At 33.0% G+C, this 18,108-nt stretch overlaps 1 protein-coding gene across 2 annotated transcripts in view; it reads left to right on the forward strand.

Moving 5' to 3' along the window:
- Nucleotides 1–13,481, forward strand: part of LOC131851082 (early growth response protein 3-like) — a 38,189-nt gene extending 24,708 nt beyond the window's left edge. The window contains exons 1-2 of one of the 2 annotated variants that reach the window (XM_059201511.1): nucleotides 8,108–8,401; nucleotides 10,609–13,481. In XM_059201511.1, the coding sequence (XP_059057494.1) occupies nucleotides 8,197–8,401; nucleotides 10,609–11,567 (1,164 nt within the window). In that variant the 5' untranslated portion in view covers nucleotides 8,108–8,196 and the 3' untranslated portion in view covers nucleotides 11,568–13,481. Of the gene's footprint in view, nucleotides 1–8,107; nucleotides 8,402–10,608 lie in introns of those variants that run through there. The other variant, XM_059201510.1, reaches the window with a different exon arrangement.
- The last annotated feature ends 4,627 nt before the right edge of the window (nucleotides 13,482–18,108 follow it).

Raw genomic sequence — 18,108 nt, forward strand, 5'->3', positions numbered from 1 at the left:
TACATACATCTATACAAATTGTATATTTGTCTATTCTATACTATAAGTGAAGAAGTTAGATAGTAAGCAGTACATTAACTATAAGCAATCTAAACTATTGTCATTTTAAAGTTATGTAATCGATACCTATTTGTGATTAGAAACTAGAGATATAATTTGATGAGCTTACACTCGACATACCTGTATTATATTTAAATTCGACATGATTTCAAACGAAATTCTTTGATACTAAAAAGATAATATCTAGCACAAAAGGGTGTCAGATACAAATTTCTGAAACAGTATTGAAAATATTGTAAAATCTTTTACTTTAAATTACAAACTGTTTCAAATATTATACGTCACTACAGTAGATATCAAAAGTAACTTAAAAGAGAATAAGAAGAAAACCCCTGAATTGTCTAATACAATTACAGTCAGTACATCACAATTCTCTTAATATTTAAACCTACATTTTTCAATTATATAAATCATTTCCAATATTATAACATTTTTTTAGTGTAGAGAATCTAGTTAAGAGTTGTAAGCGAATTTGGAAAGTCACATAGCTCTACATATGCGTATTATGACACCGACGGTTATAGTCGTAAATTTGAAATACTTAATACAAAATACGTTCAGTACTAATTATAACAACCTGCATATACCCATTACTATCAATTACTACATAAGGTAATTGTCCTGGTTTGTGACTAACTTGGTTTTAGGCAAAACAATAACTCTTGTACGACCTACTCTCCAAAATAGAAGGTGATTCTAATAGCATTTCGATTCGAATCCATTTATAGCACACCGCGCAATATTGTTGACTATACATACTTCAATCAATACTTGGTATAGATATGTGACAAAGTTCAAGGCTTAGAATATCTGTGAAAAACAAAAAACAAGGTTGTTAGAGGGTAGTATAGAAATTTATAGTTGTTACGCGCCTACAATAATGAGCTCTCTATATACTTATATAGAGAGCTCATAGATCTACTTAGATCTATGTGGTTACAGGTACCAAAAATAAATAAGGAGACGCATAGAGGTTTTTAATTTCTTGCTATTTAGTTTGATAATTCAAATTTTAAATAAATTTTTATTAAAGCTTTAAGCTTTAAATATTACCCCCAATCACACATAAATACGAGTATATATTTATGTATTTCTAATGTAATTGTATATTTAAAATTTTGTACGTCGCTTCAAATAGTTTAGTGTTATTCTATTTCAAGCATTACGTCTATCTACCATATAGTACTATATATATAATACGTCGTCGTAAAGGTATTTATAATGTTATATTCACTCACCTATAAATCATACAGACGCGATAGACGATCTAGTAGTCATGAATCAAATGAAAGTGTGCGAGGAGTACCTAAGGGCCATGCGTCACACGGATAATTCCTGCAGATTAGGGTGGTGGTGGATTCGATGTGACGTCAACGCCACCACTTCACTCCCTAAAACACCCTTTTCACTACACAAACAACATAAATTACAATGTAGCTATAACTTAGTTAGGCTTCATATAGTGAATAAGTGGTACTAGGTAGATATTCACATCACTTATTGATTTTTTTTATGAAAAAGTAGTAGTTTTAGGTACCGAGATTTCTCTGGTGCGGTTTCTTTTTCTACTATTTATTATATTCTCGTAAAATTTCTAAAGTAGTAGATGATTATACGTCAAATCATAACAATCTATTCGAAATTTATCAACAATAAATATAACGTATCAATAAGAAGATCGAAGATTATTATCGTACACGTATTTACCCTACAATTTTACAGAATCTTAAGAAGAATATTCGATGAATACTAATGCACCTACAAATAATAATAACTAGCTAAAGAATGTATCTTATTATTTATAATTGTCTTTAAATAAATATCCACGAGAACATTGCAACGACGTAAGTAGAAAGACCCGATTACGTTCGAACCTCGATTACACAAAGTCTAAAAATGAAACACGGTAAATATTTTTGCTTTTGGATCTGTTTATGACGTCAGTGATGAATCTGCGTGAGATTAGAGCTTTCGAGTGCTGTTGGCGTAATAATAAACGTGACAGAAGCGTGACGCGGTGACGCGAAACTTAACGACGTGACGGTCGACGAGTGCCAACATTATTGTTGGATGATCGAGCTCTATTTCGCGAACTGAGCGTCATACACTCTGAATTTGTTCGTTATCGGTCAACAAGAGAAAATAGGTGGGTAGTGTTTTATATCTACTCTCTTATTATTTATTTATCTATTAATTTATATGAATAACCTAATCATATCTAGCCCTAGGTATATCTTATTCACAACAATACTCTATAGAGTATCCAGTCACGCCGTAATGTACCTACTCTAGATGTCTATATTATTTACAAACATTACATTCTTTCTTTAGTATCTTTAATAAGTACCTATTATATCCTGTATTCATTTTATTACTACCTAGTATTCTGTGATATCTACATAGGTATATGTATAGAATTGCTGAGAAAATACATAATATATAATGATTAACGCTTAGGTACTATAACAACCAGTATAAGTAACTTTTCACTTCTCCTTGATGACCACTCCTTCCCATTATTCTTTATAATATTATTAAATTTGAAATACATACAAAAAAACACAACAAGCGACCCTGTTGTTACCTATTGGTATATCAATATATTTAAATTATCATATACGTACTATCACTCATCAATTTATAGATCTCGATGCGATTTATGTAATTCTTTTTTTTTACATTATCCAATAGTAATATCATAAAGTTAGAAACTATATATTTTGTTAAATATTCAATTATTATTCCAATATGAAGGATTCTTTAAATACATAGTCGTTATTTTTTTATTTCCTTCGTATTGTGAGCAACAATATGCAGTTTCTCCGGAACGCAAACAAGAGGTAAATCTTATTTTTTATCATTTGTATACATTATATTAACAATAGCAGTTTGTTAGGTTTATTTTTTATTTATTAAGGGATGTTGACTATTACAAGATTCTGTACACTGTAGCACTGCGACTTACGGAAATCTATTGAGTTCGCTACCAAAACCTGTAAGCAATAAGCAGTATGTAGGTATAGGTATTAAAGGATATTCTTAGGAGCAATGGTTTTTATTTGTTTAGGATAGAGTGTGTTCTTTCCAAAGGAGAGATTTCGTTTATGTATGAATGAGCTACAACCACATATGATGCGTTTCCTCTTTATATTGGCAAAATCTGCAAATTGTTGTTAGGTCTAAGACTTAAGTTTAGTAAATATTTACTATAAAGTCTTTTCTATTATGCTGCACCATCTATATTGTTTCTATATTATTACATTCAAGTACAAACTCATTCATGAAAAATATTTTCCCCCCTCACTGCGTCCACCCACCAGTGCACCGGCCTGCGGCAGCGTGTGAAGCTACTGGGCTGTGGGAAGCCACTCTACTACGATACACAACAACTTTGTTTGTATAAATTGTACAAGGATGCTCATAGTGACATAGCGCGACACTTCACGTGACTCACACATCCCATTAAAAACATTTCAATTGTCGTTTGGAACACTAGCGGCCGATCATGTCAACGTAGAGTACCTACACATCCACCTATTTTAGAAGTGGTATGTTTTATTCTCTAATCTTGGGGCATTTGAAAGCGACTCTTTCATATCGGTTTCACTGTTTACACGTCACTTACCACAGAGATGTAGTTAAGTGAGTAGTTATGTAAGTACTTAAAAAATACCAAAAAGTTCAAAGCTATACCTACTTCTAAGTTACCTATATGGACTGAATGAAAACAATCAAAATAGTTTTCCTGGTAAAAAATGGTATATAAATTATCCATATTATATTCATATTAGTCTTCTGTTTTCTCTCAGAGTAGATTTATATTTTATTAACACTACTCTTAAATATGATGTGCTACTACTTACCTCTACTTTGCACATTATAAAAAGGCGCGAGTAAAAGATCAATTATGAGAACTTATCAACACAGTTGATGCATAATAAAGTATTCAGTATATGTAAACTTTGACGCCACAAATCTCACTTACGAGTAGAAGGCATGGTTAAGTAAATCACTTGCAATGACAATATCCCTGTAATAAAAAAAGCAATTATGAAATAGAATCATAGAATATGCCTCTAATATTTTTTTTTAATAGGAATAATAATACTATTAAAAATAATAATTAACCACAATCAGTTGATAGGTAAACACGTCGTTTATCTAAATTTAGATACTACTCAGGTGTTTACGTTAATTGCTAGAAGTTTCAACTATGAACGAAACAAACGAAATAGATTCCATACCGAAATAAACAGCTTACTAAAGCAACGCGCCGAAATAGCTATCCGCCTCCGAAGTCCGAACCAAAACTAGTAAAGTTAAAATTAGAATGATTCCCGCAGGGACGTTTTCATCCCGTGATTCACCTGCTCAAAACTCGATTGTTCGCATTTTACGTACGTCAATCGGTTACGTGGTGTTTACGAGTGAGATGAGCGCGGCGGTGCGCGGGAGCGTCAGCTGATGGCCAGGAATAGCCCTGACATCGTGGCCACGCTATGCCGCCTGCGCCCGCGCACCCACAAATAGCGCTCTATAATTAGACGTCGGTGAAATCGTGGGTTTGTTATTTTTCTTTATCGTCTCCGTTACGCGATAATTGGGTTAGCGGCTGCATGTGGGCCTGATCGGGCGTCGGCGTGTCTCGCCCATTCGGGCATCCACCACGCGCCATGCTTCGGCCATTGTCCTGGCGCCTGACGCCTAACGCCTTGCACCTTGAGCCTCTTACCTTCTTTGTGTACATTTACTTTTGACAAAGTTTTGTTTTACAATACAAAACAATTACCTATATATTTGGCACAAATAAATTTAGACATAACGTATTACAAGCAAGGCTAATGTACCTAATGCGATATCTAATATAGATAAATTGTATATGCCATAATTCGTAATTACAAATGCTATAATTATCATAGTATACTAAGTCCTAAGTCATACTAAGTTGTAATAATGTACTTGTCATCTAAATATACACCACAGCCCTTTAATCATATTTTCAACATTTTGCAATTTGTAATACACGTACCTATACGTAACCGATGTCAAACAATTAGGAAAAGCTGACAGAATCCCATCGTAAACAATTATTACGATACGTAAACACTTTATCGATTGATTACTCGCAAAAAGATATTCCACAGCAAACGGCACTGAAACACTGTCATTAAATGCAATAATTGTCCTATTGAAACTCAATTATGCCTTGTCCCATACTCGTGTCTCGCCGTGCCATTTTAATGTTACTATTTCGTAATAAACGTTGGCCAGCGTTATATTACCTTGATCTTGTCAATGGTCCATATCACCACCCACTACCAAACCTACACCGACTCAATAAACAATTTACCAACAAACTTTAAAGCACGAATACAATCCAGCAATTAGTGATCATTATAAGCCTACATCATGCAATACAAACAAAAGATCAATCATAGTCAATTACATTCGGTTATTTGATTCTTATTACATTAACATCCAAATATTTGCTTATATTAATTAGCTGCATCTATTGGTGTCAGCCCATACACCTACATATCATAATAACAGAAATTTCTCAATTTTCCACAAGAATGCTGAAGGTAGAGAATCAGAATAATTTTAGGTGCCAATTTTTGTCAAATATGTAAGTTTTAAAATACGCAATGAGATCAATTTTAAAAACAATATTAATTGGTGTATTTTTCTTTATTGGGTTGTTTGGGCTATTGTCAGATGTTTGTAGCACCTGTAGCACTGCGACCTACATAGATCTATTGTGCTCGCCCTTTTTCAAAGTTCGCTAGATCCGTCAGGGACTATCCGTATTACCTACAGCTATTCCGTTTTATGATTACTAAGTTCTCGACTTACTTCTAGACTTACGAAATAGGTAGCAATAACTACCAGATAAGGTATATACATACATACATATATTTACCAAACTCTTGTACTAATTTATTAGTATTTAAAAAATAACTTGGTATTTATATATATATACATATATAATATAATGGCAATGTAGCAATGAATATGGTTCAATAATGTAGAATTTAGATACATGCCATCACTCGTGATTGTACTATACTTGTGTAAGTACTACAAGGGATACCAAAAAAGACAAACCGCAACATTAGTTATGACTATAGGCCATATGGACTACACTAGACCAATACTATATATGTGCTAGTATTAGTTTGATCTAGTATAAAATAATTTTAAAATCAACATTTACCCCCAATCCTTTATGTTCGTACGTGGATTTAGGCATAGGTATATGACTTGGGTACTGTAGTCGACTTCACAAGAATATAAATAAATAAATAAAACAAATATGTATATGTATATTTATATGTATATGTATATGTATATGTATATGTATATGTATATGTATATGTATATGTATATGTATATGTATATGTATATAGTACCTGATATATAAAACCTGGTATATAGTAGACAACTGGTGTATACGACAGAGAGAATTCTAAAACTGACTTTGTGTGTGCTCTATATTTTAGTGCTATTTAGCTATAGGTATTGTATTTTTTGTAATATTAAATATAAGTTAGTTACTATGAATTTAGGTACACTGTCAGATAGTATTTTAATTAATGTTATCTTCTAATTTATATTTGCTATTTTGACGCAATATATATTATGTTGACTAAATTGTAGTACTGCTCTACAGAGTTCTACATATAACACAACACAACACCTATATTTTTTTACTGAATGATGCTGCAATGGTGGCCCCGCTTGCACTAACAGCACAAAAATAAACACCAGGAATTAGCCATGAGATCTACATATAGTCCCCATTATCAAATAATATATTTAGTATAACAGATCATACCTCATGAAGATGAAGAAAGCCTCTAACAAAACAAAAGGGTAAAAAAGGGTGAACTATGCTAATAGATAATTAATATTATTATTTGTAAGTGATTGTAACTAATCGGTTTTGATTCCTCGGACGGTGCAAATATTTGTAGGTAGATAGTCATGAGTATGATTGTTTGTATTCGTCTGGGTGTTTTTTATATATATATTTACATAAATAAGTATATCTAAGTATTTATATCAGTTGTCTAGTACCCATAACATATGCTTTGCTTAGACTATGTAGATGGCTAGATAGGTTGTTTATATATGCCCTAGGTTATTGTTATTATTAATAATAACAATTTTCAAATATACCGATCGACATGTAAGCATGTCAAATATTGTTTAGGTACACTAAGATGAGTATAGTTGACAGTGCCCCTGTCTACCCCATGTTGATGTCAGAGTCGCTGTCATCATTTATTCGTGAAGGTAATACTGCAATCTACCTGTATTTATTTCATTTTATATCATTTAATAGACTTTAAAGAGAATTATTTTTCTCACACGAACAACACAATCAAGTTTGACAACACACACAACAAAAACAAAATAATTTAATCATAATATAATTTAAATATAATAGATACTTGAATTATATTCCTAGCAGTATAATGGAAATGATACCGATTATTAATTAAATGTAGATACTAATATTTAATATTCTGCCCATTTACATATATCAACAACAATTATCACACAGTGAACTCAATGTTAAACTATCCATATTATACAAAAAATTGCAATAAATAAATATAATTGCTATTACAAGTTTTGATACTTGCTGACTAAAACAAAAAATATTTATAACTAATATTCCAATAATGCTTTTGTGAAAATAAAACTTAGCAATATATTCGATTATTATCTAGATATGTAATAATATTCAGTAAATGAAGCGTAAATACGGCGTATATCACATGTTTAACGCTCTCAGTGTTGAATGAAGCGGGTGAGCAAGCGTGCCATGCTCGGAGGCTTCGCTGCGGACAGCGGACAGTGGGGGGTGGCGGGCGGCCGGGGGGGCGGCGCGGGCGGTGGGCGGCGACGGGCGGTGACGTCAGACTCGGGGGGGCAACTCGCGGCGCGATTGGTGGATCTGCGTGCGTCGCTACCGAATATGGGGACCGCGGCTCCATTGATAAAACTGCGACGCGGGGTCGCGCGGCGCCAGTCCCCTTCGCACCGGCCACGCGAGAGGCCGTATTCACGCTGGCGTTGTTCGTAATTCCTTTCGGCCCGTGGGCCGAGGAGCAGGTGGTGCCGGACGGGATGGGCACGGATGCGGAGCCCCCGACCGGACCGCACCTGCTCTCCTTGGCCGACATGGGAGCCCTAAGCTTCGACTGCGCGCTCAAACCGGTGGCAGGACCGACGATCTCGTCAGGCGGCACGCCGACCGACCTAAATACGCCCGTCACCACATCGGACCTGCCCGCCTTCTTTCCGAGCCTGCTTGAACCACCACCTATATCAGGTGCGCTTAACTAGAGCACAGACTGCTGGTCTCCAGTTCCCTACCACACCAGATACACATACCGACGGCACACGTAGGCGGGATACACCTCCGCCGGCAAATCATACGTTACGTTGTAAATAAATGAGGAGCGGTTTTTTTTAGTTCTCGCGTGTATTTCTATAGTGTCTGTCTACGTTTAAGTTTTATTTTTAAACGCGTTTGTTCGAAAACCTATACCTATATAAAATATATACAGTGCCATTAATTGAAGTGAAACGGAAAGTTCGCCGCCCTGCGTCATATGGTCGGATCGATACCAAAGTTGAATAGAGCTCTCATTGTGAATTTACCGTCTCTACCTAAGTTTACGGGCAAGTGTTTCAAGTGCTAGTTACGTGCTTGTACCGCGACATATATTAGTCTATACATAAGTGACCATTATATCGATACACTGGAATTGTAAAGGGGTAAATATATCCTATGTCGTAAGTCTTTATGCCTTTACTTGAAATTTTCGTAAAGTACGAGTTATGTGCATTACATCAACTAACAATTAAGTAATACAAAGCTGCAATAGTTATTTATGCTTTACGTTAAACATAAATAGGTATTGCTGCATTCTTTATTTACATAGATAATAAATATAATTAAACTTTTCAATTTGTACAACACAGTTTGAAAAGTAAAATTAATGTACCATTCAGTATATAATTTACTAGGTTTATATTTCTTATATCAATATTAATTCTTATTCTATTCAAAAAAATATTCTCGCCGTAATAAATATCCCGTACCTATATTGAACGCAGAACATCAAATATAATACCTATTACCCATATTACATTTGATGATATATTATGATACTATAAATTAATAAGTAAGAAAATTTCCTCAATTATGGTTATAAATTGAAAATAAATACCTATCTCGTATGAATATTTACATATAATTATATATACTAGAGAAGTATATCTAATTTATAATAGCTACTCTAATGGAAACATTTTTCAAAATAGGAATCAAAATCTATGTAAGAAATGTAGGCAACATTAAAAATATAGAATATTTATTATATATATGTATATATATATATATATACAAAAGTTTCTTAACTACGAATAAATGCCATAAAGTGGTCACTAGCTCACTTAGAAGTAGATGTCGTCACAGTAATTTTACATTTAGAAGCATTAATAATACTAAAACTGTATTTTTACACGAATAAAAACTGAAGCAAAAATATATGAATCTGCAATTTTTTTAATGGAACCGACAGTCGGTCTCTGTGTTTAATGAACACTTGCCCAGATACACAATTACGATACAGCTATCGGTTTCCGGTGGTTTATCACGGTACTGTTTCGCTGCCTTCCGGTGATCCCTCCAAACTACAACAAAAAAGCGTATTTAATACAATAATTTTAATTAATACAATAATAAAACCTATTTTATACACTATGTACGTATTAATACTCGTGTAGTAGGTACCAGATATACCTATATACCAAAATACTTCATTGCAATATACATACCCATTATACATAACAAGTTTACGCATTAGATTCGCAACATATTTTATGCTACTTTTCTATTATCAATCTATCAATTGTATGACCTTATTTTTAAGATATACCTACATAAAATGAAGTCATTTCAAAATATCACAAAACAAAAAATGTTTAAAATTATTAGTATCGTCACTGTAACATAGTGTAGGTATATGTCATGTTATATGTCTTAGATACACCTATACATACATAAAGAGCATTTATTATAAAATTAACTTCAATACGTTGGTAACCACTTAAGTTATATCCCTATATAAACTGTAATTACCTTGGTACTAATAACTAATTAGGTAGATACTAAACTAATAAAAGTGTACAAATTAAATCGCGTAAATAGTATAGGTACTACAAACAACATGAAAATATGAAGTAGTAATAAAATACAGAATACAATTCGTAGTGGAATATAGTTTATAATAAATTAATTTTAGTGTACGGTGCCATCAAATTAATTTTTATCTAATATTTGAATGTAACTAGTAGATAGATTTCAAGTATCAAATAATTGCTTAATAATTTACATATTTTTGGTAATTTTTCACCTAAAACTACTGTTTTTGCGCCAGAAATAACAAACGTTGAATCACATCTGTAAATGAATCTATCTATTAATATATGTAACGGCTTTAATTACAAGTACAATTTTGTTTGCTTCAGGTACATTACCAGGCGATGAACTGTCGCTAGGATGCTCACCGCGACGACATAAACACGAAGCGTCGTTATCTCCAGGCGCACGCGCAGAAGATGCCAGCAATGCTTCAAGTGCGAGCGCCTCCCTTTACGGTCCACCAGCTGGAGGCATTGCAAAACGTGCTCCTTCGCCGCCTTTGCAATGGTTAATCCCTCCGGGCCCTGGCCCGGGTAGTGTAGACAAGTACTTTCAACAAGAATATGAGGAAAGAGTCGAGTTACTCCCACCAGAGTGTCAAACCTCCTACTGTCCGCCACCACAGGCCTGTCCTCCACCTCAACACTGTGAGTACCGGCCACCTCCACCTCCACCCCAAGCACAACCTCAACCGCAACACTCATGGGAAACACAAGAATATGCGAGTGCGCCACAGCCGACTCCGGGACCATCGGGTCTATTAAAACGAGAACCCTATCCGAGTCCAGCTGGAGATCGACCAGTACAGCTTGCAGAATATAATCCCTCTACGAGCAAAGGTCACGAGATTCTATCTCAAGTGTATCAACAAAGCACACAACCACTACGACTTGTAGCGGTAAAACCGCGAAAATACCCAAATCGGCCGAGTAAAACCCCTGTTCACGAGAGGCCATATGCTTGTCCAGTTGATGGTTGTGATCGCAGATTCTCGCGGTCAGATGAATTAACTAGGCATATTCGTATCCATACGGGACAGAAACCGTTCCAGTGCCGAATATGTATGCGTTCGTTTAGCAGATCAGATCACTTGACGACACATGTACGAACTCACACTGGAGAGAAACCTTTTGCGTGCGATGTGTGTGGTAGAAAATTCGCGCGTTCTGATGAGAAAAAGCGGCACGCGAAGGTTCATTTAAAACAGCGATTGAAGAGAGAAAGAGGTGGCGGCGGGCCTGCGCACCACCATGAATCGCACCCGCATGCGCCAGCGCCTCTCTAGCGATCACCAGCGCCCGCGTCGGCACTCTCGCCGCTTCCTTCAAGTGGCGACCCGCCGTCGACTCCCGGGACCTCCGACTCTTCGGATAACTGAACTTTTATATTTTTCACGTTGAAGTTATTAAATAATTTCATCGCTTAGGTGTAAAAAATTGTCTTTAACGAAGCTTTATTAACTCTACGTTTTGTAAATTCACTGAAATTTATATAATATATGTATAACTATATGTAGGTATATATATTAATATATATCTTTTTATACGTATTTGTCATTATTATCAGGAGATAAATTCGATGTATTAATTTAGATAGGTTAATTGAATGAACTCGACTGGGAACAAACGTAAATACGAAGCGATGTGGCCTAAAGTGTCCAGTGCACGCGACAATTATACGGTTATTGTGTAACCTCGTGCCCTGGTCATGCAGCAGACGGTCTCAGTGATTGAAGTAGTTTGCATCGCTATCGTCCTCGACGTAGTGTGAACACATATCTTTCTATCTGATAGTAGTTCCATAGCTAAGCTTAATAAATATTTCAAAATGATGCAGCACATTGGTGCGTTCAATGTGTGTGTTATAAGTGATTGTAAAGAAGTGATACATAATGAGCCTATCGCAGGTACAAACGAGGCGAAACAATGTTTACCATTACTATGTTAGGAAACGATGTATTTTTAGTACCCTGTTTCACAAAAACGAGTAAATGGATGTGGTAAGCATTTATTGGCCACGATTACCTACTTAATTATTGTAGGTAGGTCTAATTATTAATATATAAAACTAACGTGAAACTGTGCCATTTATTAACTTTACAACGTTACGTGCCACTGCAGTTTTAATTTAATACATTATTATACTAAGTGTAACACGACTGCTAAATAAGTGATAACTATTATTATTTTGTTTTATATTTCTAGTCGAAGGTAATACTAGCGTGAGAATGTCGACTATTGTTTGTTTTATAAGATGCATGCATTCGCTATACCTAATTACTAATTAATTTTCGACATCGGCTGTCAATCTCTTCTTGCTCAAAGATTTTTTTAACAAAATTTGCTCAATTCCGCTTCTTTTAGATCGTACTGCTATTACTATTTATTTAGTATCAAGGTTTTTTTACTACTAATGCTATCAGATCCATGTGTTTTGTAATCGATCAAATGTTGCACTTGTTATTCTATTAATCACTAATAATTTTCCTCAGTGGCATATATTTTTATAGTATGCATATTATTATATCTAGACTAACCTAGTATATAACGTATGCGGTAAATTATGATCTCTTAATCATTATTAATTATAATTTTCATGTACCTACCTTATCGGGGTTCCCTAATTTATAATACTCATAAGTTTTTGTGTAGATATAATTATGTGTAAGACTCGTTTCTAAAATTTAGATTTCATTTACTGTGATGATTACGTTGTTACGCTATTCCTGTTCTATATAATTCAAGTAGGTAGGTAAAGTTCACCGCTGCGGGTGTCTAGCTCATTCGCTACCATACCTTTTAGATAAATTTATTAATTTATAAACAGGAAATTAGCGTCTTTATTCTTAATGAAACGAATTTTAAATGGTAAATATATAAAAAATATTGAGAAACGGTACCGTTTCTACTAGTCGCAAATGACGTAGATATTCAATGTAGATACGGTATGTTTTTTACATTAGTACAAAATTAAGCACAAATATATAGATGTTCTCTTTAAATGTAATATGTTATAAAAGCCTTCATGTTCAACTTAAAATATCTACTTTTGTAAAACACAAATTACATGTGATTATTGATTACTGTTAATATTACTGTTATTTAGGTACTCGCAATTTATGCTACAAATGTAATTTTATACAAATGAAAATTTTTAAATGTCACAATTTCCATAAAAATTATAACATGTCACCATACAAGCAGTAATAATGAAACAACAGGGTGGGCCCTCAATAATGTTGGTCGTTATGAATTTAGAATTCCAGACAATAATATTACTAACTATTGCGACTACAACTTTAAACACAAACAGAGGCGGTATCCATTGTAATTTTTTGTCAAAACAATTTTCATGTGGCCTGTAACCACTTTTTGTTAAGTATTTAATTAAAGAAGATAACTATAGACCTATAAAGCTATATATCTTAGATATACTACTAATCGAGAAATAGGTACACAGCCAAAAAGACATCCCAGTAAAGTAACGGTGAATTCGCGTGATATAATCTATTTTCATGAAATTTATGGAATCTATTTAAAAATTACGTAAAAGATTAAAATATGTACAACTCTTACTTACCTAATCATTTTACAGTACTCAATAATAATTGCACGCAAATCAGACAACACGCAATGCATATCATTCTATGTTAGATTGGTAAGATACTTAACTCGCGAGTCCACCGTGATAATGCTGGTAGGTCTAATTTCAATACTTTTGAAATTTAGCGGTAACTACATTGCACAGGTAGTGTCTATTTTACACTTACAACTTTTGTGATGTACCTAGATCCTCATTTCCAACGCGCTACCGGACTAGTATCTGATGTATGCAATGTACAAATTTATAATATTTTTTTATATTAACGAATAGTATCAGTTGTTTAAAAAAAATTGCAAATCATACGCCGTTGTTTGTAATGAGCGAACGCATTTGGTATAAAATGACGCGACCACACGTTTTGTATACACAACTTGAATGGTGTACGAGTTTATAATGTTTTTACTGTTATAGAAGAGACGAAGTCTCCGATAGAGAAGGCTAGAGTAGATAGGTATTATTATAGCGTATTCATGTTAATCGAGTGACAATTGAAACGGAGAAGACTAAATTCTTACAGATTTTACGTAATGTTGCATCGCGTTAACGTTATTGATATACGGTGTTTGTATTAGATTACGAGTTGCGACTCGCCAATTGTTCGTAGGCCGAAACCGCGGCTCCTTAGGCGTCGCCGGCGATGGTTCTTTCAAACACATGTTGGGGGTGATGGAAAGATTTTACATTGTTGACAAGTTCTGTTACATTACATTCTGTGTTACGATGGAGTGCGCCATTTATAACATTTCACGTTACTAACTAGAACTTAGCAAATTTTACGAACAGAAATCGATAACTTTTATAGTGTTCACACAATACCTTAATAAATGGGTACGAAATCTTTACGAATTTTGTGTAAGTATGGTTATTATTTTAAGCTGTCTTTGTATTTCACCAGAGTGAAAGATGTTGTTGATGTTCTAAAATATAATTAGTTATAAGTCTGTAGGTATTGTTAAATCCCACTAATTTTTACTAAATTCTATTTAATATATTTGTAAATACACTCTGACTAAATTTGGATTTAATGTGTATATAAGATGAAAACAAATTTTTATTTAATATTGAAAACACCTAAGGTGCGAAAATACAAATTGTTGAAAACTTAACCACTGAAGTTTCCTTATAATTATCATCCCTTTAATATAGGTTAAAATGAATTTAAAATAATCACTAAATTGAATTATAAGAAAATAAAGTTTAAAATATTTGTCTTCAGTACCAGGGCCCATACAGGTAGGTCCATAACAATATCTACAAAATTATATCAAATTAGCATAAATACAATAGTTGGCAACAAAATGGGTTCATTGGTTAATTTTAGAGATTCATACGAATATTGGCACTGTCTCTGTTATTCGTATATTTTTAACACTGGTTTGTCTGCTGAATCACAAAAAATGTTTGGCTAAATGTTTTTGTAGAAATATATTTTAGTGCCAGTACTACTACTACTACAGCTGCAGCTAGTAAAACTTTATGTTAATATTAATAATTTATGTTAGTGTTTTCCAAAACTTGTACCTTGTACCACATATTAATTGTGTAGCATATAATATTCTTCAATGAATTGGCTATCCAAACTAAAAGAATATTTCAATTCAAACCAGTAATTTCATAGATTAGTGTGATCAATAAATCAAAGACTACTGCTTTATTATTAATAAGTATGTTAATTATTAATAAGTATACGCATATTAGTAGGTATTGGTTATTTTGTAAACTCTATTCTTAGCTGCAAGAGTTCAGCAACCATGTTATTATTTATTTACTACGAGATAAAACCTAATTTTGTTACAAGATTTCGGGTTTAAATATCTGTTAAAAACCAGAAATTAATAGTAACTCTCTTTTGTATTTTTAATTATACTTTGATAATAAGTAGGTACACTGCAGTGTTCATTACATCATCAATCGTCAGTAGCTAGTAGTACTACTATACACTATACTGTAAAAAGTTATTATAATATGATTAGAAGCAATTTTAAATGATACATGTCATATTAAACAACGCCATAGAATTATTACGATTACATATAAAGAAAAAGAAATCACAAACTCATATAAAGTATTTTATATATAGATAAGACACTTTGTATCCGTCAAATAATTTCAAAAATAAAGCTTAAACTAATAGTGCGTGTCTTTTAGACATGCGGACTGCGCTGGCATCTGTTGAAAAATTATTGTCAGTTAAAAGTACCACATAGAAAATAAAAACCAAAAGCAGAAACAAATACGTCCTTAAACATTCAAACAGCAACCGTTAGATGGCATACGAAGCGCGAAAGCATAAAGTAAGCAAAGGTTACTAAACTAAAAGCATAGTTACATTTAAAGCGAATAATTATATACGAGCAGACTATATCACTATAAATATCTACCTCATTCATCATATCGCACCGGGATTAAAAAGTAGGCTACTGCATTCCCAATTCTATATTTATAAACATTGTAAGTATGAATAATCAACGACCAAGCAATTAATGGCGATAATACAATCACTTAGCAAATATTAAGACGTATCTTGTACTACTTTTTTGAGTTTTAATATTTAATTTTCTATTAATGACGATAATAGGAAGGCGTTGATTGCGAACAACGCAGGACCGATCGTCGTGAAGATCTTTGGGGGAGGCCTTTGTCCAGAAGTGGACGTCTTCCGGGCTGAGGTGATGATGATGATGATAAATGTCAAATCAAAATATAACTAGAAGTGTTTACTCCGTTTTATTAAAACGTAGTTGTTGGCCGGTTATTACACTAGTACAACATGCTTTCTCGATTCCATGGTTAGTGAACCTGTTACATATTAATCCATATACATAATATGTCTGCCTATCCCCATGTCACATTTACGCTCAAATAGTATCACAAAACAAATAAAAACATTGATTGCACTATTACTTGTCTTTGTAATATTCATGTGGATTATTAACCTTTGGTCATAAAACCCGCAGGGTGAAAAATAATAGGTAAGTTAATTTTGAAAAGTATTTTTCTCTTTAATATGGTTGATTTTTAATTGTGCCAATACTTGAACAGGAGTGTAATATATCAAGAAAAAAAAACAAGAGAAACAAATAATAATTTAATTCACAGAAAGAAATATATAAAAAATCATTATCTTTAACTACGTCAAGATATTGTTTACCATTTTATCAGTATTAAATGTTAAAATACTCAATACATTTCATATAGGCCTTATGTAGAAATCATATATCAAAAAGCGTAATGAAGACAAAATATCGATAAATAAACAATTCTTTTATATAATAATATATACTTATTTTAAATGACCACCCAATTTTTTTCTTTAACTTTCTAAAATATTCTTTCCTATAGTATTCCAAAATGTATATATTATGTTATTCCATTCTGTAGAAAATAATTAAATTACATTTCAAAACCGATCATTGTTCTAATGAATTCTTGAGCATGTGGGTATAGTGACTCTTAGAGGGCAATCACGTCCAGTTTTATAAGGGATCTCAACATTTATTGTCATAATCTTTTAGAGGGTCGCAACACTAAATGATTAAGCATCACTGAAGTGAAGCAGTTATTTAAAAATATCTCCCATAATATTATAAAATTATGTAATAGAAAACATGTTTTAACTAGAATCTGAATCAATCTAAGCACCCAATGTTATATCAGTCTTAAATTTTAAGCTAACTTTATTTTTACAATATTCCCATATTAAGATCTTTAAGGTTCAGGTATTAATGTCATACACAAGATAAAAACTTATTATACAAAGCTCAACGAAAGTGGAGCCACCAAATTATAAAACAAAGAAAAAAAATATATAGGAATCTAAAAGATTTCATAGACCGGTAATGTTTAATTATTAGGTAAATAGTAAAATATGATATTAAATTAGTACTTATTGGACAACTTTAAATAAAAATATATCTGTGACTTTTTTAATTTATAAATAATATTTTTATTATTTATGATGTACGAGACCAAGTAAGATATAGACTAATATCAGGCCTATTAATACATACAAGTTACCTGCATAGAACAAAATACCATAAGGTATGAAAAAGCTACTGGTAGTCGATATAGTAGTATCAACTACCAGTGTATCTATTCTCATAAATCTACCTATATGTATATATGGCATAATATATATTATTATACGGAATTAATAAATAAGTGATATATGATTTGTTAGAAAACTGTTTTACAATTTTCGTGAAAATTGTAAAACGAATATT

Source organism: Achroia grisella, unplaced genomic scaffold (genome assembly GCF_030625045.1).
Source record: "Achroia grisella isolate CSIRO2021 unplaced genomic scaffold, CSIRO_AGI_Agris_v1 utg780, whole genome shotgun sequence".
NCBI lineage: Eukaryota > Metazoa > Arthropoda > Insecta > Lepidoptera > Pyralidae > Achroia > Achroia grisella.